The 22,493-nt window shown below is 45.7% G+C and overlaps 1 protein-coding gene across 1 annotated transcript in view; it reads right to left on the bottom strand.

Annotated features, from left to right (window-relative positions):
* GRHL1 (grainyhead like transcription factor 1) overlaps positions 1-22,493 on the bottom strand; it is a 45,386-nt gene that overhangs the window by 8,117 nt on the left and 14,776 nt on the right. Inside the window, exons 9-13 of the mRNA XM_064448025.1 lie at positions 12,775-12,933; positions 4,209-4,296; positions 1,835-1,974; positions 387-424; positions 198-286 (exon numbers count right to left, since the gene is read on the bottom strand). Of these exons, the coding sequence (XP_064304095.1) occupies positions 198-286; positions 387-424; positions 1,835-1,974; positions 4,209-4,296; positions 12,775-12,933 (514 nt within the window). The remainder of the gene's footprint in view (positions 1-197; positions 287-386; positions 425-1,834; positions 1,975-4,208; positions 4,297-12,774; positions 12,934-22,493) is intronic.

The raw sequence follows: 22,493 nt of genomic DNA, 5'->3' as shown, positions 1-22,493 counted from the left end.
AGAGATTTATAGAGCTGAACTACAGCCTGATATACAAATTCTTTCTACTACTACTTGAAAAAAATCAGGCTACCAGAAAAATTAGGCTAAAGTATACTCCAAAATAAATTAAAACAACTAATTAATTTCAGATGCATCTCTCTATCATGATGGTCAAATACTCCAATAATTCAGCCTCTGAAAGAAGAAAATAATACCTCTTTTTGGTTCTTCTATTCTGGCCATCTTATTCGGAGTAGCAATAAAGTCCTCTTCACCGATATAGGCTCCTCTCTTCAGGTTGGAGCTGTCATTGACAGAGCAAAAAGTTAGCCGTGGTACAATTACAGGGACTTACCCCTGTCTGACGGCAAGACTTCAGTAGGCTGAAGTAGCACAGCTCTTACCTTTCGCCCTCCAGTTCTTCCGAAGCAACAGGAAGGACCTTTTAAAACAAAGGGGAGATTTTTTTGACATACGCAGAAAGACTCATGCTGAATTAGCTAGCTAGTGAGAACGTTATATGGTACTCAGTCCTCGGAAAACACTACAAAGGGCTCTGAACGATACAAAACAAAAGTGCATAAGGACAGAGCCATTAGCTAATGTAACATGGTCTTGTCAGCAATGCCCTCCCCATCCCTCTAAGTGCTATCTGTTAATAGCGCCTTAGCAATAGCTTTGTTTGCGTTACAGTCACTGGCATAGAACAACAATCCTGCTGCATCTGGCGTGAGCAGAGGTCCAACAGCATCATGTTAAAAGAGAGGGAATGCCTGAGCCCAGGGCAGGAGCTGCAAGGGATAGGCAGATGGCTCACCTACCCAACTCACTTGTAAGCACATCAGTACAGGACATAGGGGAAACCAAGGCTGTCAAACAGGGAGCCAGCCACAGCTATGCTACTAGAAGATGCTTTGGGCCAAGCAATAAATATCAGCCTTCATTTTAATTACACAAATAATACTCGCACTTCGGGCTGTGAAAATTTTATGCAGAACTATAATTCATTTTCTCCTATTACCTTTCAACCCTATATCAAACAACACTTTGGCTCAATCTTCTAAAAGCTAGTAAGCATCATCTTTATCTTTTTTCATAAAGAGAAATTAAAGGACCTCAAATGAGAGAAACCGGAACATACAAGAGCTAACCAGCTTTCTATCTGGACTGGCATAGAGTCTTCCGTCAGACCTCAGTGCTAGAGCCTTCATAGGAAAACATGCGGAAAGGTCAGCTTTACGGATACAAGTTTATTCTCCAGCCCTACCATGAGTTTAGACAATGCTCTTAAAAAGTAAGGTTTAGATTATGTTAGTGCATGCCAGAACACCCAGCACAGGGAAGTTCAAAATTTTGAAACTTGGTTGCACTCTGATTTTTTCCCTTCCAGCTTCCTGTCAGCTGGGACTTTCCAGGAATGCTGAGGCAGGGCGCTCTGGCAGCAGATCACAGAGCTGACACACTTGCCAGTTCCACAGAATGGATTTTCACCCTGCAGCAGCAGGCTGGAGGAGCCCAAGGTCTACAGCAGTGCACCAGGAACCCAGCAGACTTTAAAAGAGAAAACCAGCCTGCAGTTCATTCAACGAACTCTCGGCTGGAGATACTGTGGAAAAATCCTTTCAGGTTCACAGGAACAAGAGTTCATAGGAAAATAATTTAATAATAAAACATCCCCAGTTAACTCCAGCCAATTTGTCTAGGAGCAACACCTCTTGCGCAGATGAGACTCAGCCTGTATTTGTTTACAGCGTCAATGCAGACAGTCTGGCATCTCATACGTATGCATCCCAGGCTTTTTGCAAATACATCCCATACCCTCCTCAGCCCCATACCCATAAGCTTTACTTACATGAGCCCCACGCTGAAGATTTGCAAAGTGAATGTCAGGAATGAAAAGGACAGGCTGAGTGTCTAGATCCATGAAGGGCTTGAAGATGGTGATGTCCGTACGTTTGTGTGAGGGAAGCATGGGCACTTTGACATCAGAAACTGCAAAGACCAAAGATTGGAATAGAGTATAGCGAAGGCACTGACGGGGCTGTGGCTTTCCTACATCATTTAAAAGGCACATATGCTGCTGAACAAGGGTACTCTGTAGTCAGGGTCAAAGGGAGAAGCTCCTGTGGCAGAGGTGTTTGAACCTGGGTTGTCTACCTCTCAGATGAGGGCCCAGACCCTGAGGAAACAGCTTGTTTCATAAAGTAGTAGAAATTCGCTTCATCGCTTCAAGTGAGCTGCTTGACTTTGTTCAGATATTAAACTGGGATGGGAGAATGGTCTGGCACTCACCCCAGAGGAACCTGGATCTTCCAGGTACCAAGCAAACCATCCAAACAGAGGGCAAAAGCTAGTCCAAGTTCCCCCTTCTCCCTAGCTGTTCCCTCAAAAGGTTGCTGATTTCCAACACCAGGAAGGCAGAAAGAAGACGAACAGAGAGACAACTCGCAACCCATGTGGTTCCAGTTGGGAGCCTCTCAAAGATAACAGCACCACAGAAGCACTATCACACTATAGGGGTGGTACAAATACTGTTTCTTGCAAGATGCTATGTTTAGAGTTCCATCTCAATTCCACACTTTCAAATTTTACATTCATTGTTCATCCTGGTCACCTCAAGCTGCCAGACCCCAGTTCATCCCCCAGCAGGACCAGCACTGTCTCCCACAGAGCACTTTGGCTCTCACGACACAGCAGCTGATGTAACACAAGCAACCAAGTGGACAGACTTCACCTGCAAAGACCCGCTAAGGAGAAAATACGGCAGGAGGTGACTTAAACTGCACTTCAGGCACCTTCATGTCAAACTGACGACTTCATTTTACCAAGTGGAAACCTTTCAATTTTGGGTCAAACCAGCTGCAAAGAAAACACTTCATTTCTTGTGTCTCCAGTGGAAAATATACTTCTCCCCCAAAACCCCCTCATTTTTCAAAGATTGCTCACTGTATAACTAACTGACCAAAAGCCACAAACCATTTCTGCTGTTGATAAGCCATGTGCACAAAGCATTTGTGATCCTGGAGGTGGGTATAACAGCTGATGGTTTAAAGCAATCAAAAACTTCCCACACAATAACTAAACAACAATGGATTGGACTTTCCAGGAAAATGAAGGTCACATCAGGATAATCCCAAGCCTAGGAAATTCATACTGGAAAGCCACTTTTGTAAAATCATAAGATCCCAGAAATCTGTATTGAAATTGTTTGCACTATCCAGCCATTACACAAAGGGCTGCATGCAGTAATCTTTTGGGAGCTGTTAAGGCTACTACATTTGTGAAATGTGAAATGTGCTAAACCTACCTTTCACGATGTACTCTGGGGGAAAAGAAAAACCAAACAAATCAACCAAAAACCCAGCCCTTTCTGCAACTGCCCCTGAGCAAATGGGTTCCCTTGTAGCATTATCTTCTTCTGAAGCTGCTCCAGCAGCCTGTAGCTGCATCAGGAAATTCCTGCCCAGCAAGCTGCAAGGTGCATGCTTGTTGAACCAGTTGGACCATTCATAGCACACTGAGCAGAGCAAGGGAGAGCACACATCCGCACCGTGCAAAGGAAGAAAGGCAGGTACATTTTCCTCCTCTAAGCAGCTCTACTGTTGAATAACTAGTCATCCAAACACAGGATCTGTTTTCCAGTCATCTGCAGCAGTTAAATGAAAGATATTCCGCAGGAAGAAGCTCCACAGCCTTTACATACTATGGTGCTGAGGCCTTCACATGTGCACAAACAACTTCTACTGAAATTATTTACTAAGGACCACTTTGCTCTAGAAGAACGAGCGTAGGGGCTGGTGGGCTGGTGGTTCAGTCCCAAGGTTGCCACTGCCTTGCTGCAGAGTTCTAAATGCATTTTTAACATGAGTTAAAGCCTACATTTAGGATGAAGCTGGAAACATTTGGAACAGCTCCAGTTCTCCCTGCCGCCCAGAGCTGCAGGGGCTCCAGCAGTGCCCAAAAATCCCACCTCACCCTGTCACTTCTACTGCTAAAACCCATACCTGATGATTCCATCACCCTGTCTAGGACAGGAAGAACTATGTAGAAGTGAAGTCTTAAATGACCCAGTATATTGCAAAACACAATGATTCCATAAGCAACTGCTTAAAACAAGCACTATTCCATAGGGGATAAAAACAGATTTAAGAGTTCTACTGTACAAGTTATTTGGAGCCAAAATTAGATCTGATATTTAAAATATTGATGAAATAATTTCTACTTACAGGCATTCAATTGAGAGCTGGGGTCAGTGCACTTGCCTTTTCTTTTACTTTGTTTTCGCTCTTCATCCCTGATCTTCCTCTCTGCTCCCTACCAGACAAAAGATTAAGGGAAGAGAGAGAGAGAAAGAAGGTCTTTTTAGTTTTTTGGGGGGTTTTTCATCTGCAGAGGCAGGAACACCCACCGATTCTTCTGAGCTGCAGTTTTGCCAGAGCATGCCAACTTGGAGATGTTTGAGCCCTGTCATGTAATGAAATCCAACAACCATATCCAAAATGCAAACACTTGTTTTTCTTTCAAGTCAGATGGGGATATGATGAAAAAATACACACACAGCTATAACAACCCCATAAAGTGCAAGATAGGCTATGGATATTATCTACGTGGACTTTAGCAAAGCCTTTGACGCTGTCTCCCACAGTATCCCCCTAGAGAAGCTGGCAGCTCATGGCTTAGACAGGTGCACTCTTCACTGGGTAAAAAACTGGCTGGACAGCCAAGCCCAGAGAGTTGTGGTGAACAGAGCTAAATCCATTTGGTGGCCAGTCACAAGCGGGGTTCACCAGTTGTTTAAACTGGGTCAGTCCTGTTTAATAGCTTTATCAATGATCTGGATAAGGGGATCGAGTGCACCCTCACTACGTTTGCAGGTGACACCAAGCTGGGTGGGAGTGTTGATCTACTCAAGGGTAGGAAGGCTCTGCAGAGGGGCCTGGACAGGCTGCATCAATGGGCCAAGGCCAAGTGTATGAGGTTCAACAAGTCCAAGTGCTGGGTCCTGCACCTGGGTCACAACAACCCCATGCAATGCTACAGGCTTGGGGAAGAGTGGCTGGAGAGCTGCCTGGCAAAGAAGGACGGAGGGTGCTGGCTGACAGCTGGCTGAGCATGAGCCAGCTGCGTGCCCAGGTGGCCAAGGCAGCCAACAGCATCCTGGCTTGTATCAGGAATAGTGAGGCCAGCAGTAGGGAAGCGATCGTGCCCTTGTACTCAGCACTGGTGAGGCCGCACCTCGAATCCTGTGTTCAGTTTTGGGCCCCTCACTACAAGGAGGACATTGAGGTGCTGGAGCGTGTCCAGAGAAGCGCAACAAAGCTGTTGAAGGGTCTAGAGCACAAATCTTATGAGGAGCAGCTGAGGGAACTGGAGTTGTTTAGCCTGGAGAAGAGAAGGCTGAGGGAAGACCTTATCCCTCTCTACAACTACCTGAAAGGAGGTTGTAGTGAGGTGGGTTTGGTCTCTTCTCCCAGGTAACAAGCAATAGGATGAGAGGAAATGGCCTCAAGCTGTGTCAGGGGAGGTTTAGATTGGATATTAGGAAAAATGTCTTTACTGAGAGCGGCCAGGCATTAGAACAGGCTGCCCAGAGAGGTGATGGAGTCACCAACCCTAGAGGTGTTCAAAAAAACATGTAGACGTGGCACTTCAGGGCATAGTTTAGGAGACATGGTAGTGTTGGGTTGACGGTTGGACTTGATCCTAGAGGTCTTTTCCAACCTTAATGATTCTACTCTATAAAAATATATCTGAAGTGATTAAAACAACAAAACACACAAGTTTTGTCAGTTTAAGTGTTCACTAGATCATCATTAAATCCCAATCTATAAAAGTCATGCTGCACTTGAATCACTGAATGCAAGCTACCTTCCTGCACATTGCACATGCAGCCAGCAGCGATTATACCCGCCTTAAGTGATCTCAAGTTGTAGATGTGCATAGTTTTAAAGCAGACATTATTTCGTTTTTTTTATCAGGGCCAGGCGATGGTAGAATCTGCAGATACCTATATGGGTTCATGCCTGCACAGGTCCTGGCCCTCCAAACCAAGCAGCAGTGGGGACAGCACCATATTTTCTGCAAGGTGAGGCAGCTATGACACACAGAGAAAAGGAAGGGAGGTTTGTAATTGGAATCATGTTCATTTCTCCAGCTCTGCCCAGACCTCACACATGACTGTAGTTTAAGTCAGGGATGTCACGTTGCCAGCTGCATGAGGTGCTAACCCCACAGTAGATCCCCAACACTCAGTCCTGGTGCTACCACCAGATCACTGTCCAAACTGGTATACACAAGTTCTGCCTGCCTCCCAACACCCTCCTGCAAAGCAGGGTAAAAGGTAACAGTTATCTGGCCACAGGAAGCCATTATTTCTCAGTCCCACCCCTGCAAAGCTGCCAAAACACACCCACATCCTTGTACAGTGCTGGGGGAAGACTAGATCAGCTATAACAAACGAGATGTCAAAAATCACGTAGCAATGGGGTGGAAAACGGTGCACAGCATGGGAGAAGGGCAACAGTCCTCCTAACCTCCCATCAATACCCTGTAGATGACAGGATGTCTACGTCTGCTAGGTAGCAGTGGGCATGTCTGCACTGGCAATAAAAAAGAAAATTAGTAGAGACATTTGATGTGTGTTAACATATATCACTTTTTCTCCTACCTACCAGGAAGCTGCTGTGAAAAACAGAAAGAGTTATTAATGAAGACACAGGCATTGCCAGCTTTACTTGACCGCATGAAGCTGATACAGCCCACTACAGCAAAGACATCCCACCTAAACCTCAGCAAAGCTGGACCTGCACCTCTGTGACCTCCTTTACCAGAATAGTCACAACATCTCAGCTTGACAACAGAAAGATCAGATTTGGCTCCAGACCTGTTTTTTACTTTTCATGTGGCAATAATAAAGTTCTGCTACTCAGACACTGTGCCACAGAACAGCACCTGCTTCCTTGCAGAGAACACGCTGATCCACCAAAAGCACACATTCTGAGAAAACCTCTCCCCTCCCATACCTATAGCCAGAGTCCTGATTGAATGTCAACTTGTTCCAGGCTACAGGGGCCCAGGTAAACACATCTTGAATCCCACATAAAAAAAGTCATGTCTTCGATAACAGGCTTTTCTGCCTTGTCAGCAGAGCTCAGTGACAGCCAGGATCAGATATACTTTTGAAGAAAAGATACTGGCAATCCTGTATTCCACCATTATGGAATAAATAAGCTTGTAAGAAAGAGGTTTTCCCAACTTCATCACCTAGAGAACAGCCTACAGTCTGAAAAGCAAGATTTCATACTATTGTTTATGTGTTAAAGGCTGCAGGGTTTTTTTGGCCCCTACTCCCCTCCCCAAGTCTCCAGTTGTGTAATGGACTCTTGGGCTGAGAAAGAGAAGTGGCATTTTGGGGAGAGCTACCATCCCTCCCTCCCACAGAGAAATGCGATTAATTTGATAAGCAGCAGAGATTCAGAAAAAGGATGCGATATTGAGTCACAGCACACTGGGATCTGGACCCTTTGTGACATCACAGGACTCCCCGCTTTCACGCGTGGTCTGCGTCAGTCAGATGTGCTCTGAGGATGGCGGGCCGCTCCCTGGCCCTTCTCTGCATGCCCTCTTGTGCTGGATGCAGCTCTGGTGCACAGCCCAAGAACTGTTCAAGCTTTTCTCCTGCCCTGTAGTCCCAGTGGCCAAGTTGTGAGGAGATACTGATGGACAAAAAATTGGATATGAGCCAGCAGTGTGCGGCTGGCAGCCCAGAAGGCCAACTGTATCCTGGGCTTCATCAAAAGTGTGGCCAGCAGGTCGAGGGAGGTGATTCTGCCCCTCTACTCCGCTCTGGTGAGACCCCACCTGGAGTCCTGCATCCAGCTCTGGAGTCCTCAGCACAAGAAGGACAAGGAGCTGCTGGAGCAGGTCCAGAGGAGGGCCACAAAGATGATCCATGGGACAGAGCACCCGTGCTGTGAGGAACAGCTGAGAGAGTTGGGGTTATTCAGCCCGGAGAAGAGAAGGCTGCGGGGAGACCTTTCTGCAGCTTCAAATACTTAACAAAGCCTTATGAGAAAGACGGGGACAAGCTCTTTAGCAGGGCTGTTTGCAATAGGGCAAGGGGTAATGGTTTTAAACAAAAAGAGGGTAGATTCAGACTAGATATAGGGAAGAAAATGTTTACAATGAGGGCAGTAAAACACTGGAACAGGTTGCCCAAAGAGGTGGTAGATGCCCCATCCCTGGAAACATTCACGGTCAGGTTGGATGGGGCTCTGAGCAACCTGCTCTAGCTGAAGATGTCCCTGCTCACTACAGGAGGGTTGGACTGGATGATATTTAAAGGTCTCTTCCAATCAAAACTATTCTATCACCTGTTGGAGCAGGTCCAAAGGAGAGCCACAGAAGTTATCAGAATGATGGAAAACCTTGCCTATGAGGACAGGCTGAGAGAGTTGGGCTTGTTCAGCCTGGAGAAGGCAGCTTTGGGAGACCTTACTGCAGCCTTTCAGTATATGAATAAGGGCTTATGAGAAAGACCCTTCCAACCCAAGCCATTTTGTGATTCTGTGATCATGGAACAGAAGGAACAGTCTCTGTGCTGCTGCCCATCTGTATCAGTGCTGCCCCCAGCTGCCTTGCACCATCTCTCCTTCCAACAGCATCTCACTCACATGTTCCTACCATCCCATAAAAGCCTTCCCACAGCACTGCCCATTGCTACAGGAGTATCAACAGGTGCCAGAGAGCAACACTAGCTATAGCCTGGGAAATCTTGTATTTTATCTTCCCCATGTGGATGCTTAGCCGAGGCACCATTTACAGCAGAGAAGCTCATCTTCCTCTGAGACAGGTCATCCCCATCCTTGCACAGCCCAAATATTGCTGGGCCAAGCCTGAACAAATCTTGTGCTGTAACATGCTACAGGAGGACACCATTATACCCGTGCTGCTTTACTCAGGTCTTGAAACCACATAAGATTAGATGAAAACCAAACATCCTGGGTACCTATGGACCCCTTCTTTCCACAGAGAGTGTGAAGGGGAAGACTAAATGCATGTAGAAACTTGGTCTCAGAAGCAGAAGCCAAAAACTAGAAAGAAGTATCAGCAGCCTTCCCTTCCACCCCAAGTTTGGGAACCCTCCTCCTTCATTCCTTTCCCATGCAAAGGCCACCACATGACATTAACTGGACTGTTCAATGTTCCACAGGATACCTATTGATTTGCACACAGAAAAACAGAGACAGCAGAGGACCGTCATGCCAGTATCTGGGTTCAAAGTCAGTTCAGGCATGCAATACAAGCACAGCCTTAAAAGACAAAGAAATACAGGGGACCTACACAGAGCTGTCCCTGTTAGGTGGCTGTCATCATTTGTAACAATCAATTTTTTTTTGCTGTTTTTCCAACAGACCTCCACACTATAGAACTGGCCCTCCAAGAAGAAAACATGGATAACAGCACTTCTACAGGTAAGACTGGCCACATGAGGACAAACACATTAAAGGACTGAGATACGTGTTGATGCTATAGTAACAATGGTCCTGTAAACATCCAAGACCAGCTGACTGGTTACCTAAGATTCAAAGCAGGGCAGAAAATGGGTGCTTTTTCAGAGATGTCAATGCTTTTACAGGAACCTGGAGAAGGTAGCAGCTTTCAGGTCTATGGGTGTACTGGGTTTGCATGACAAGGTTGTGGTAGCAGAGGGCTACAGGAATGGTTTCTGTGAAAAGCTGCTAGAGGCTTCCCCTACGCTTGATAGAGCCAGTGCCGGCCAGCTCCAAGATGTACCCACCCCTGGCCAAGGCTAAGACCATCAATGACAGTGGTGGTGCCTCTGTGATGATATTTAAGAAGGGGAAAAAAACCTGCTGCGCAACTGCAGCCAAGGAGAGGAGTGAGAATATGTGAGAGGAACAGCCCTGCTGACACCAAGACCAGTGAAGGAGTGGGAGGAGGTGCTCCAGCCACTGGAGCAGATTCCCCTGCAGCCTGTGGTGAAGACCATGGTGAAGCAGGCTGTGCCCCTGCAGCCCACAGAGATTAACAGTGGAACAGATATCCACCTGCAGCCCATGGAGGGCCCCACACCAGAGCAGGTGGATGTGCCCAAAGGAATCTGTGACCCTGTGAAAAGCCCACGCTGGAGCAGGTTGCTGGCAGGACCTACGGACCCGTGGAGAAGACCCACGCTGCAGCAGTTCATGAAGAACTGTAGCCAATGGGAAGGACCCACATTGGAGCAGTTCATGGAGGACTGTCTCCCATGGGAGGGACCCCACACTGGAGCAGGGGAAGAGTGTGGAGTCCTCCCCATGAGGAGGAAGGAGCGGCAGAGAAGTCAGGAGTAAAGTCGAGCCTGAGAAGAGAGGGGTGAGGAAAGGTCTTTTAAAGATTGTTTTATTTCTCATTATCCTATTCTAATTTTGATTGGCAATACATTAAATTAATTTCCCCAAGTCAAGTCTGTTTTGCCCATGATGGTAATTGGTGACTAGTCTCCCTGTCCTTATCTCAACCCACAAACCTTTAATTCTATTTCCTCGCCCCTGTCCAGCTGAGGAGGGGGAGTGACAGAGCAGTTTGGTGGGCACCAGACATCTAGTGAGATCAGCCCACCACAATTTGTCAGTACCTGCAGCTGTAAGGACACAGGTCTGCTCACAGGAGCACTTGCCCAGCACCTCAAACAAGCATTTGTGTACTGAGTTTGATTCAATGAGGTGACAAACAGTATTCAGCTTGTTGGCCTCTGTCCCCAGCCCTGGACAGGATCTGAAAAAACAGCAAGCTTCGAACACTATTTCTACAAATGCAAATTTCTGAATCTTCAGGCACCAACCTCACATCAGCTGCATGTTCACAGAACGAACAACCGCCAGATTAAATACAGAGAAGTAATCTTTTCTCCTTCCCTCCCTCCTCTTTTAATTCAGGTACAACTTGCAAAGTATCTGGAGGAATAAAGCAGGAGAAAAGGTCAAAATCCCTAAGCAAAATAGATGATACACTGGCACTACTGTACTACTCGATTTGCTGAAATTTATGGTAGACTCAAATAGCTTCCTTTAAGCTATGTATTGACTACACATCTACCCATTTATTAACCAATTTGTCTTATTAGCAGTGGCCCAACCCTGTCAGTCATTTTAGTACAGTGTCTAAACTGACTGGACAACTTATGAGTAAGAGATCCCCCCCTTCCCTGCAGCAAATCTATACTCACGGGTATTGTAGAAAATATAGATTGATAACACAAAAGACTCCCAGATAATGAGCAAGCTTTAGATGACACACTTTCCTCAGTCTCGTTTTAGAGGAGGAAACAAACAGGGAGGGAAAAAAAAGGAGAAAAAAAAAGCCTGAAGAAAGCCCATGAGACCCAAGCCTCTTACGCTTACTGGCAAGTCTTTAAGATAGCTCTGGAGAGCACTCAGCTTCCTGGTAAATTCTTTGCAGAAAATCATCACAACACGAGCCATCTCGGGAGGCACCTGAAGGAAGATGACTAAGTAGCTTTACACTGGCAGGCAGCTTCTCCCAACGATGCAGGGAAACAGAGGAGCCTATCTAAAAGCATATAGATGGACAATATACGTGGCAGGATGAGTCAATGGGATGCTACAGCAGAGGCAGACTGTAGAGGGCTCCATGTAGTTTGGAGGTAAGTGGAGGCAGAGCAGTGGCTGAGATGAATCTGTGGCAGTCCCCTGGAGGATGACAAGGCAAGACCATACAGTATGCGACCAGTGCAAAGCTAGCACAGGACTCAAGGGTCAGGGCCATGAGCCTGTCTCAGACCTGCAGCTGCACAGAGGTACTCGAGATCTCACTTGCAAAGAGTCCATGCAATGAAGACACAGTCCAGATACGAAGAATGAGAGGCCCTAATCAAGTAGGGTGCTAGCAAAACAGGACATCAGAGTGGTTCAGTGATCAAAAGAGGGACTGAGGAAGTCTGGGCAGCACTCATCCCAGCCTTCATCTTGGTCACTTTGGAAATAGTAGCATTGTGTGTTATTTTCTCTAGTCCTTCTAAAGACTATTCTGACAGGAACAGGTTACAAAGACTGGGAAACATCCTTTCTTTGCAAACTCAGTTAAGCTTTTACACCTGCTTTCAGCTCAGCTCCTGCTGTGTTTATTTCACAGCTTCAGGTGAACCAGTGGCTTTGGGAAAGGTGTTAATTCTCTGTGTGCTAAATGCATTAGGCAGAGCAGTCAAATTACAGCACCCATCCAGCTTGTAAATGGGCTTTGTTATACTGCTATATCTCACAGGGGCACAATGAAAACAGCAACATTTTCTGTTCGCAAGATGTGCAAGTTGTTGGGGCTTTTTTAATAACAACTGCAGTAAGAGCGCACAACGAAATTTAAAAGGAGCAACACGACATCGCTTGGGCAAAGACAAGCCTCCCTCCGCTTGCTCCAATGAATTGCAGTGACTTCTCCTCCTGAAGGCACTTTGCAGGACTTTCCAGTGTCTGGAGTACTGACAGTCAGTCTCTGCCACTGACTGACCTTTCCCCAAAGTCAATGCTCAGGAACACTTCTCAGCACTCCAATATTTTGAGAGCAGCAAATTTATCTGAGGTCATCGTAACAGCTATGAGCCAAGTAGAAGGGGTTGAAATTTTTTCCTTGCAAAGGCTGAACACAGATAGGAGTTTTCACTGAGCCAAAGTAGCAAGTGTCAGAACTGGGGGGGGGGGCGGGGAGAAAAAAGCTGCTAAGCTGTGGAACAGCCTTTCCCAAAGGGTCACTGGCACATTGACCCAACCCTACCTTGTCGCAGAAGACTTTAATCTGGCAGTAGGCTCTGTGGACAGGTTTGTTACTCCTGTTATTGTAGCTGTAGGTATCAATCTGAAGATTCAGGGGCAGGCCTTTAACTCCCTTCTGAGAGGAGAAATCCGTGCTGAGGCAGTTCACAGAAATGAAAACCTGCAGAAGAGGAAAGCAGCTCCCATCAGTAGTGACACAGAGACTCCTGGCTGGCTGCTGAGTAAGGGAGTACTTGGTGAGTGCTGAGATCTAAATGCTGGTGCTTCCCACTATAAACAAGACCTTCTGCCTTCTGAGAGATCAGGTAAAATCCCCAAGAAGTGGTATGATGTTCTTAATTCTATAGAAAAAATTTACAGGGGACAAAGCCACTTTGTCCAGAATGAGTTTCAACAAATTCTTCAAATGTTATGAAGACTCTACCCACCTTCCCCAGATGTTTCCACTCAAGAGATCAACTATTATCAAACTTTTAGCAACAGGAATCCTTCTATACCCAACCTTCACTGGCCAATGTTTTACCATCCTGGTAAGAACACAGCCATGCTTTGAAAAATTTATGTTACTGTGGGCAAGTTAAAAGAAAGCTTTCCAAGAGTTTTAGATAAGTTGCTGTCAGCACAGCTTATGCTTGAAACTACTTCCGAGTTTTTTGGTGTTTTTTTTGTGAATGATTTTAAAAGCTTTTAAAAGGTATTAAGCAACATGTTATCTTTAAACACAGGAATAATGCCATTATTTCAGTGAAGGAGTTTCTGGGCTTTACACTTAAAGATTAACACCTTTTTGAATAATCCCCAGTAAGATCTACAATACCCTGTTAATGTTCAGATCAAGAGAGTAATATTTTCATTCTTCTAATAAAAAATGAATTATGGGAAAAATGAATTAAGAATTATTTTCAACATACCTAATTTCATTTTCATAATTGACTAAAACACCCCAACATAACCACAGAACAAGTCAATGCTGCTTAACAGAAGGAAGAAATACCTTTGCACAGATATAAACAGATAGACCAGAGTACTTTTTATCCAGAACATGGGCTTGCTGTGTGCTAGGCTCTTCTCTAGACACAATGCTCATTATTGGCATGTCGCAGAAGAAGCTGCAATGATTAACTACCAGGAATTTATGGGCTAAGACCTGCAGTGGCTACTCTCCTCTCTGCCTCAAGAGCAAAGTAGGAACCCACTTAAAAACAAAAACAAAACAAAGCCTTGGTAGTCAGAAGCACCTCCTTGCCGGAGATTTTGCAGGCATACTGTCCCATCACTGGATTGCTCACTTATTGTGCTACTAAAACAAAGCACCCATTAGACAGTCTCTGCAGTGAGTTAGTGCCACCTCCCGGAGCCATCCTGCTGTTGCAAAGTCTCTGGGTAAGTTGGATTTGTGGTGTTTTGAAGTGCTTATCATGGGCTTCTTCGCACAAGTTTTGCAACATCCATTACTAGTTTTAACAAAAGAGGGGAAATGGAAATGTAATAACTATCACCAGATTAGGGATATAAGCTTTTTGTACTACTGCGTTATATATGGGGGGGGACGGAAGCCAGGCTAGGGAAAGGGTAGTGTAGATAAGCATCTTCTCGTAATAACTCAGCTGAATGTTCAAGATTCACATGCAATTTCTTACAGCCCCTGTGAGCACCAGCTGCCCCAGAGCAGGGAGACAGCTGCCAGCACACCAGCTCAGCAAACAGCCCCTGTCCCTTCCCTTGTGCGCACACAACATCTCACAGAGCTGGCAATCCCCTGCCAAGTCCCGCTTGTGCAAAGGGAAATTGAAATGTGTAAAACATCTAACTCACACTAGCGTGGCATGCCAGCAGAGCCCCATTCCCAGCCACCCCAACCTGCCCTGCTTGTTCTGTGGTGGCCCAAGTCAGGACAACGCACAGGGACAGCAGCGCTGAAGGCGAGCCAAGCCTCAATGTCTGCTCACCCTCTAGCCTGTGCCTCAGCATCCCAAACCCACATTGTTCGAAGACAGTTTCTTTTGAAAGCATTAAATATATCCCGAATTGCAGCCAGGAAAACTACTTCAGAATAAGCTCTTCTCAGTCTTCCCCAGACTAACCCAAATGACACTTTGCCAGCTTTTATCCACCCCCCTTCCCTTTTTGCTACCTTAAGCTTTACAAGGGCATTCTGCTTGCGGTGCTGGCACTCCCTGGGGGAAAGCTTCAAGGAATTTGAAGAGCTACTTTCACCCACTTCGGAGCTAGGTAATCAAGATGTATGCACCGCCTGAATAATTGTGTTCCCTGAGCAGGGTTTCTGTGTGTTTAAAAAGAGCCTTAGCTCTGGTGTTTGCATACTTTTACATTTATAAATTTTAATTTTAGATTTATTGACCCATACTGAATATTCATACACAGCTCATGTTTGTAGGAAGAAATTACTGCATTCTTCAAGAAAGCATGCCCAAGCAGTCATGTGCCAGCAGGTCTACCACAGCCTCAAAATTTCTGTGAAATCCTTCATTTGAGTTTCACACCACTGGACACCAGCAGACTTGACATGCAGCATTCGCCACCAGTTCCCTAACAAGTGGTGTCACTTCACTGGATAATTTAGGGCTATGTTTTCAGCTTTCATGGCTTACCAGCCACGCAAAGCCCACACAGCACGTTGGGCTCAAGGTAGAAGCATTGGTCTCAGAACAACAGACACACGCTACGGCAGCAGAGCTGCATGGATATCCCATGGGAATTTGGGATTGCCTGTCAGATGACACAGATTATCCTCCTACTTTAAAGTCTCCTCATTTGATTACTTTTGGCTTTAAGCAGCTGACTTAATTTTCATACCATTTAAGTCTTTGAGACTCTGGGCAGGAGATGACAACTAAAACTTGATCACCTCTCTACAGCAACAGAGAGCCAGCCTGTCTTCTCCTGTTTATACAAAGCCATTTCAGTTCAAAAGAGTCATCTACTTCTCCTTACCCATCCTGTAACTCCCACTTTTGAGCAACTTCAGGTTGCCCCAGGTTCCACAAAACCAGAGTTTTCACAAACAGCTTTTGCAGTTTGGGCTAAAACAGTTTCAAGCCAGGTGCTTTTTGTTCAGGAAGATTTGACTTGTGTTCGAAAAGAAACGTAAGGCCAAGTGACTGTGCCAGCTACATCCCCACCCCAAAATTGCCAGAAGAAAGAAAAACGTAACCACAGAAGTTGTTCTGCGTCTTCAGCCTGCTGAGCAAGATTCCTTTTCATGTGTCCAACCTATTTTTCTAAGGGCAGTTCCGCATTCTCAGCTATATTAAGATTTGTTGTTACTTTAGAAAAAAAAATTCATCTCACCTCCCAAGATTCAACGTAAAGACAGCACTTAAAAATAGAGCATTGTCAAGCCCAAGCACTTACAAACATGAGTCAAGCCCTCAAAAGTTATGCAGATTTTCTTTAAAACTGAGATTTCTGGAAGGATTAGAAACCTGTTCTCAAGTTATTTTGCTTGCTTGGCAGTTAAGCCTTTAGTCTATATTTGAATCATATTTCCAGGCTTTTCTCTCCAACCAAAGCCAGGTTTTATTTTCCTTCTTTTTGGTTGATGTTTTCACACTTTTTAAATTATTAACGAAAGCTGAGATTCTCATCGAGACAAATGGCTCCACAACGCGAGGTTTAAAGACAAAACACCAAACAGCATGAAACCTGTGAGCTGGTATGAGGTGTTAACCCCGCACATCTGGTGACATTCACCCCAACACGCTGCAGACCCTCCTCCACCCAAGAGCAGGTTGGGCTTCCTGCAGCCTTTGTGGCAGACGAGCAGCAGCCAGCCGCACACAACGGAAGACAGATGGCAGAAGGGTTAAAACACCTCCTCCAAAATCATGCTGGAACTTAGCGTAGGAAGAAGCCAGACCTCATGACTTCCCGGTCTGCTTTAACCACCCTACCACTTGCACCCCTCCTCACCTAACTAAGGAGAAACACACCTACGTTCAAATCTACGAGAAACAATCTTCCATTTTAATAATGAAGAAAAAAAATATTAATCTGGCAGCTCTGCTGTGTGCCCTCAAGGAAGGGCAGCAGAGACAGCCAAGTTCTTTCCACACAGCACCTTTTTCTAACAAGATCTGCCTTTCAAACAAACCAGGAAAACCAGGCATAATTAAAGGGCAATCAAAGCGCTGCAGGAACCTCGCTGTCAGCGAGATGAAAGATGCCTTTTTTAAATGAAGGCTTGCATACCCAGATCTCTTCTCCTCGGTTTATCTTGGACGCCGTGCTCTTTTGTCACACAAAAAGCACCAGCAATTTTGATTAGTCCAAAGGCTATATATGCAGCAGCTTTAGACGAAATGTCACCTTGTACAGCCTCTTCTGACTCACTGCAAAGCAAAGTTGAAAAGGAACAATATGTAGGTACACATCAACAATGTCTGGGGTTGCCATAGGTAATGGCAAGCAACTCGGATGGGTATTAGCACGCTATGCCCTGGCCAGTCCCCAGCAAATACAGGCATGGGTAAGACTGTAATGGCCACGTAACAGATCTCCCCATCATGCAGAGTCTTGTACATCCTTCTGGATAAGACCCTACATAGACAGACTTGGGACAATTCCAGTCTGACCACCTTGCTCCACATGGCATTCATTTCAAAAGACGACAGGTAAATTGAATTCACCTCCTCCAATTTGTGCTCCATTATATTTTTGTACCCAAAGGATGAAGACATCACTCCATAATCCAAGTCTACTGGGTATTTCTCTATTGAGAATTCAGATAAAACTTTAGCTCTTTTCTAGCACTAGTAGGCAAAAGCCTCTCATTTTAACGTTATATTCAACTTAAAATTGTCAGGATGCTTTTGATTTTGGATTATTGTGTTTGGACAGAATACAGAGTTTGGAACCTACAATGTAACAACCAGGGACAGGTTAAACTGAGATGAGCTTCTTTGCAGGGAATGCAGTTGGATACTGTTTTTCTTGACTTTGGCTAAATAATTCTGTTCTGCCCAAGACACAAAAGCCAAAGGGACTCCAGTCTGTCCTGGGACCACTTTCTCAGCACAAAGGCAGCGTCCCACCTGTGAACCGGATCACTGTGCATCCTACTCACAGACCAGCCTGAGGATGCAAGCAGCCCATGCACAATGGGACCCATAGAACCTATGCTGTGTCTCGCTTTGCTTTCTCTCAGAGCAGCAAGGCCATTCCTGTGGTCTCTGGCTCAGGAGGGCAGCAGTTACTGTACAACTGACCTAATCTACGTGTTATTTTAACTTTTTTCAGGACAAAGGGTCATAGAAACCCTCAACGACACTGATGTGAAGAGGAGCCTTTGAGGCTACAATGGCAGATTAAAAACCAGAGGAACAAATAAGGTAAAGGATCCATCAGACCTAAGTAACAGGACTTGGATATGGATCAAACAACAGTAACAACTCCCTCCTCATCTGCCTACACCGTCTCTCACCATCCAACACTAGGGAGCAGGAAGCTACACAGCTATTGCCATCACCAGGACACAGCTGCTCCCTGGCCTGGCTGCCAGCAGGAATTCTGGGAATGTCAGTGCAAAGCCCAGCAGCCATCAGGGTGCTTGGTCTCCCACAGATGTGTGTGCAGTTCAGGGATCTGCAGCCATTTGGTCACAGCACTCCTTGCTGAAGGAGCAGCCCTAGGCCCAGATTCCACAAACTACTCATTTATCAGCCCTCCACTAAAGAAAAATTACTCGAAGCTCAAAGGTTGTTATTTAAATGTTGATGGCTGAAAGCACATGGTTTCTCTAAAGTCTTCAACAAATATAAACATGAAAGGGAAAAATAAAGGGTCTTTTCCCAAAGATTTGTCCGCATGGGTGTATACAAGATAGGCCTTAACATGCTTCATCTATGCTGTGAGTTGGCTGGACACAAATCACCTCCAGCCCAAAAGCCTTACATATGACACCAGTGCAGCTCCAAGCCCTTCAAGAAGCAGAGCTGTAAGGCTGATCACCATGCTGTGCTAACATAGCTATGTTCCTGGATTGGCGCTGGGTCACAGCCAGGCAGCTCAGGGTGCGGGCAGGGCAAGCACAGGTCTGCCTGCACACATCCGTGGAGGCATGTCCTAAGAAAGCAGCGCTAGGAAGACTGTTCTGACTTTAAAAGAACAAAAAAAGCTTGGTACAGATCACCTGACATGTGGCTAATCTTACTTCTCTCACATTCATTTCTTCACCTCCCACATGCACCACAGGTTTTGCATCAGCAGGAGGCGAGCCAGGAAAGAGAGATAAAAAAATTGGGCAACTCATGCACCTGTGGGCTCCGCAGCCATCTCCTGCCTTTGGGATCGGATGCTCCAAATAAGGCTTGTCTGGCAGATGTGTGATAGGGCTGCATCCGTTCCAGCTCCGCTCGGCCAGACCCACCACTGTTGCAGCCCAGGGATGTTAGTTTGCAGTCAAACCTACCAAGCCCAGTTTGGGTGACTGACACAAAACACAATGCAGGTCCCACACCATGCCAAGGAATACCAAGTGGGAAATATGACCCAGCCCCAGGTAACAGAACATCCTCCCAGCAAGTTCACTCCATCAACAAAATGAAAATGAAAATGAATGGTAATGAAAGGAAAATACATATTCCTGTTCACAAAGAGCAACCCTGATTGTTATTCTGACCTGTTCTGAGGCAAGGAAATACAGGAATGTCTCTGCTCACAACACGTGGGAAATCTGGAGATAGAGGTTCCCAGTTCTACTGATGCTTCCTCCCACCCCACACTCTGATAAGATAAAGGTGTGGGGCCAGGTGTCAGCTTTTGTTAGGTTGGTTGGAAAGAAAGTAAAAACAGCAGTTTGGCAAAAAAGTGGCAATATGCCAAAACAAAAACAAACAAAAATGCACCCCCAAAAGACAGCCCATTCCCTGAACAAACCAAACCCCCTTAACAAACAAACCCCAAACAAAACCAAACCAAAACAGAAACGCTTAAGCCTATAAAGGCAGAAAATGGCTGAAAAGGAAATGTTGCCATCAGGTATAAAAGGAATGGAGAAAAGGAAAAAAATTCACCTCCCACTTTTCTCTACAGAAAAACTAACATCAGGAAGATTTTTCTTTCAGCTTTACAAAATACACTGTGAGCTCTGTAGCTGGTTGGAAGACCAGATGGATGTCAGAGTTTGGGACACCAAGTTTAAGAAAAAACAAGTTAAAAACATGCTTCTAATTTTCAATGCTTAAAATCAAGGGCAACACATGCTTGTTTTTAAGAAAACCCAGGTCAGGGTAGGGAGAGGTGTGCATTAAGAGGCAAGTAAGCAATACTTGCTATGACTTTCCTATGTCACTGCTCCAAAGGCTGTGTATACTTGTGCCTCAAAGTACCTGTGGTCTGCAGCCTTGGCTTCAAACCAATCTCTTTCCTTTAAGTACGTTTGACTCATCACATTTCATAGTTTCATTTCCAGCTAGCCAAACCTGTACCTCCTCAATGCTGCTGAAGGTGGAAACACCTTCTTTAATGAGGCGTATGACTGCTGCTTCATTACAATGGCATCCATATAAATGCATGCAATATTCATCAATCAAAGAAGTTGAAATTCTTCCTGCAAGTGAGGATTATGCTAGAATAAACTCTTAAAATAAATCAGTGGTATACACCCCAGTGGTGTACAACTTCAAGTTGTAGCACAAGATCCACCCTCTCAAAAAATTGAGTTCATCTGAACAAAAAATCCTGCCCAAGAACTTTAGTCAACACACGAGGACCTGCCAGAAGGCCACCCTTGTTGCCCAATCTGCTATTTCAAAAGCCAACCCAAATAAGCCACAAATTACCTTAACACAGGACTTTCTTTTTTTGTTCAAAAAAGATGGAAAAGAAAAGCATTGTTTAATTGCTGTCATTCAGGACATCTCTTAAGAGATATACCACAGCACCTTGCCTTTAGCGGAAGGACAGCAGAAAGCTCTACCATGATATTCTCCAGCTCAAAATGCCCGTTACACCCTCACCATGTATCCCTTTTTAGTAGAATGGCTCTTTTCACAGAGTATCCAGCTTACAATGCCCTTTTTTTTTTTTGAGGGAAGGAGTGGGAGGACAATAGGGCCCTTAATGTGCAGTGACATCATTTTTGGCTACAGTCGCACCATCCAGCCTAAAGCAAGCCAGACAGAAGACCTCCATGGAGAGGCCCTTCTCCGGGAGCCGCTGGAAGCAATGCTACATTTCAAAAGTGACCTGTTCGTGAGTGTGTATGGGGTGCTCCAGCACAACAGCAGGGTCCTTGCACTGTTGGGATTGTATGAGGCAAGGAGGCTCTTGCGATCACCATGCAGACAACAACTCGCCCTGTTCAGACATGAGGTCCCAGCCCTCCTGCTCCATAGGGCAGGAGCTCAGATGGGATTTGAGCAAAGCCAGATCCAGCAAAGCCAGTTAACCCTGGAGAAACCGATCTGACCAGATTGTTCAACGGCCACTGACCTGAGAGCAGGCCATGTCCCCAGGCCAGAGTTAAGGGACAGAGAATTTGCTTCACAGCCTAACGGGTAACACAACAGAGGTATCAGGAAAATGGCCAGCATTACAAAGAGTAGCAGGAAACACTCGAAAGAAACATGCACTTAACTATGCACGTAGTGGCAATTTTCATTAAAAGACCTCTAATGGGTACCTACCAAGAGAACTGGGCATGCTGTACAGACCTGGGAAGAGAGTTCCCAGCCTCAAACACTCACGACCTGAGCCTAAAAATACTTCTGCTGATTGACATACAGAGGTCAAAGACACAAAAAGGGCTGCAAGGACAGGATTCTTCTTCTCTACCTTTAAAACCCTGATTTTAAAGACAGCCAAGCCTGTTCAGTCAACAAGGGGAACAGGAACCTCCTGAGAAAGCTGCATCCCAGCTCTAGACACCCCGTCCCCCTAATGAAGTCATGGAAGTGAAACATGACAAGCTTTTGTTTAGACATCTGAAAGCTTCTTTGCAGGAGAACCCCACCTCAGCTGTCTGCCCAACACAGCAGACATCCGGGACAGGGTGGAAAACTGTTTGAAGTTTCCACCAGCCTCAGGGTAAGTCCAGCATTACCTGCTGCATGCAGTGAGTATAAACTACACATCTTTGTCAGACTCATCAGACCATGCTTCTACCCAACCAGGATGACTCCTGGCTGAGTAGCTGCTCTGGCTTTCCTAAATACCCTATTTAACAACTCACCAGTTCATCAACTAATTTCCCAGTTCACCACCTCCACCTTTCTTCTCACAAAGCATGATTGCCCCCTCATCCAATTCTTCCCTTCCCCTAATCTGCCAGGTGGTGGGGTCAGTCCTCACCTCTAACACAGGCACCTGGAAGCCCACCCTAATCACCACAGTGCAGTGTCTCCTGTCAATCTTTACAACCCTGCCCTCCCTTTCCTTCCAATCTCAGGTACACCACTTCAGGGCAGTAAGTCTTTCTCTCTCGAAGCCTGGCCTTCCTCCCCACCCTTGGCTCCCTTCATTGTCTCAGAGCAAGGGAGTTTTGGATCCCGGGCCCTTTTCCAGCTTGAACACACTCTTGCAAAGGTCAGAATACTTAACCTACCACTTTTATAAAGCAGCCACTTCTAGGAGCTCCTGTGATGTCCCAAAGCAACAGAAGAGGGCAGAAAGGAGCTGCCAGAAAGAAGCACACAGCATTTGCTCCTGAAACCCATGGACACTGGTCCCAGACTGGGAAGTCTATGTGATGCATGAAAT

This window comes from Phalacrocorax carbo, chromosome 3 (assembly GCF_963921805.1).
Source record: "Phalacrocorax carbo chromosome 3, bPhaCar2.1, whole genome shotgun sequence".
Classification (NCBI taxonomy): domain Eukaryota; kingdom Metazoa; phylum Chordata; class Aves; order Suliformes; family Phalacrocoracidae; genus Phalacrocorax; species Phalacrocorax carbo.
This window is presented reverse-complemented; position numbering and strand designations above follow the sequence as displayed.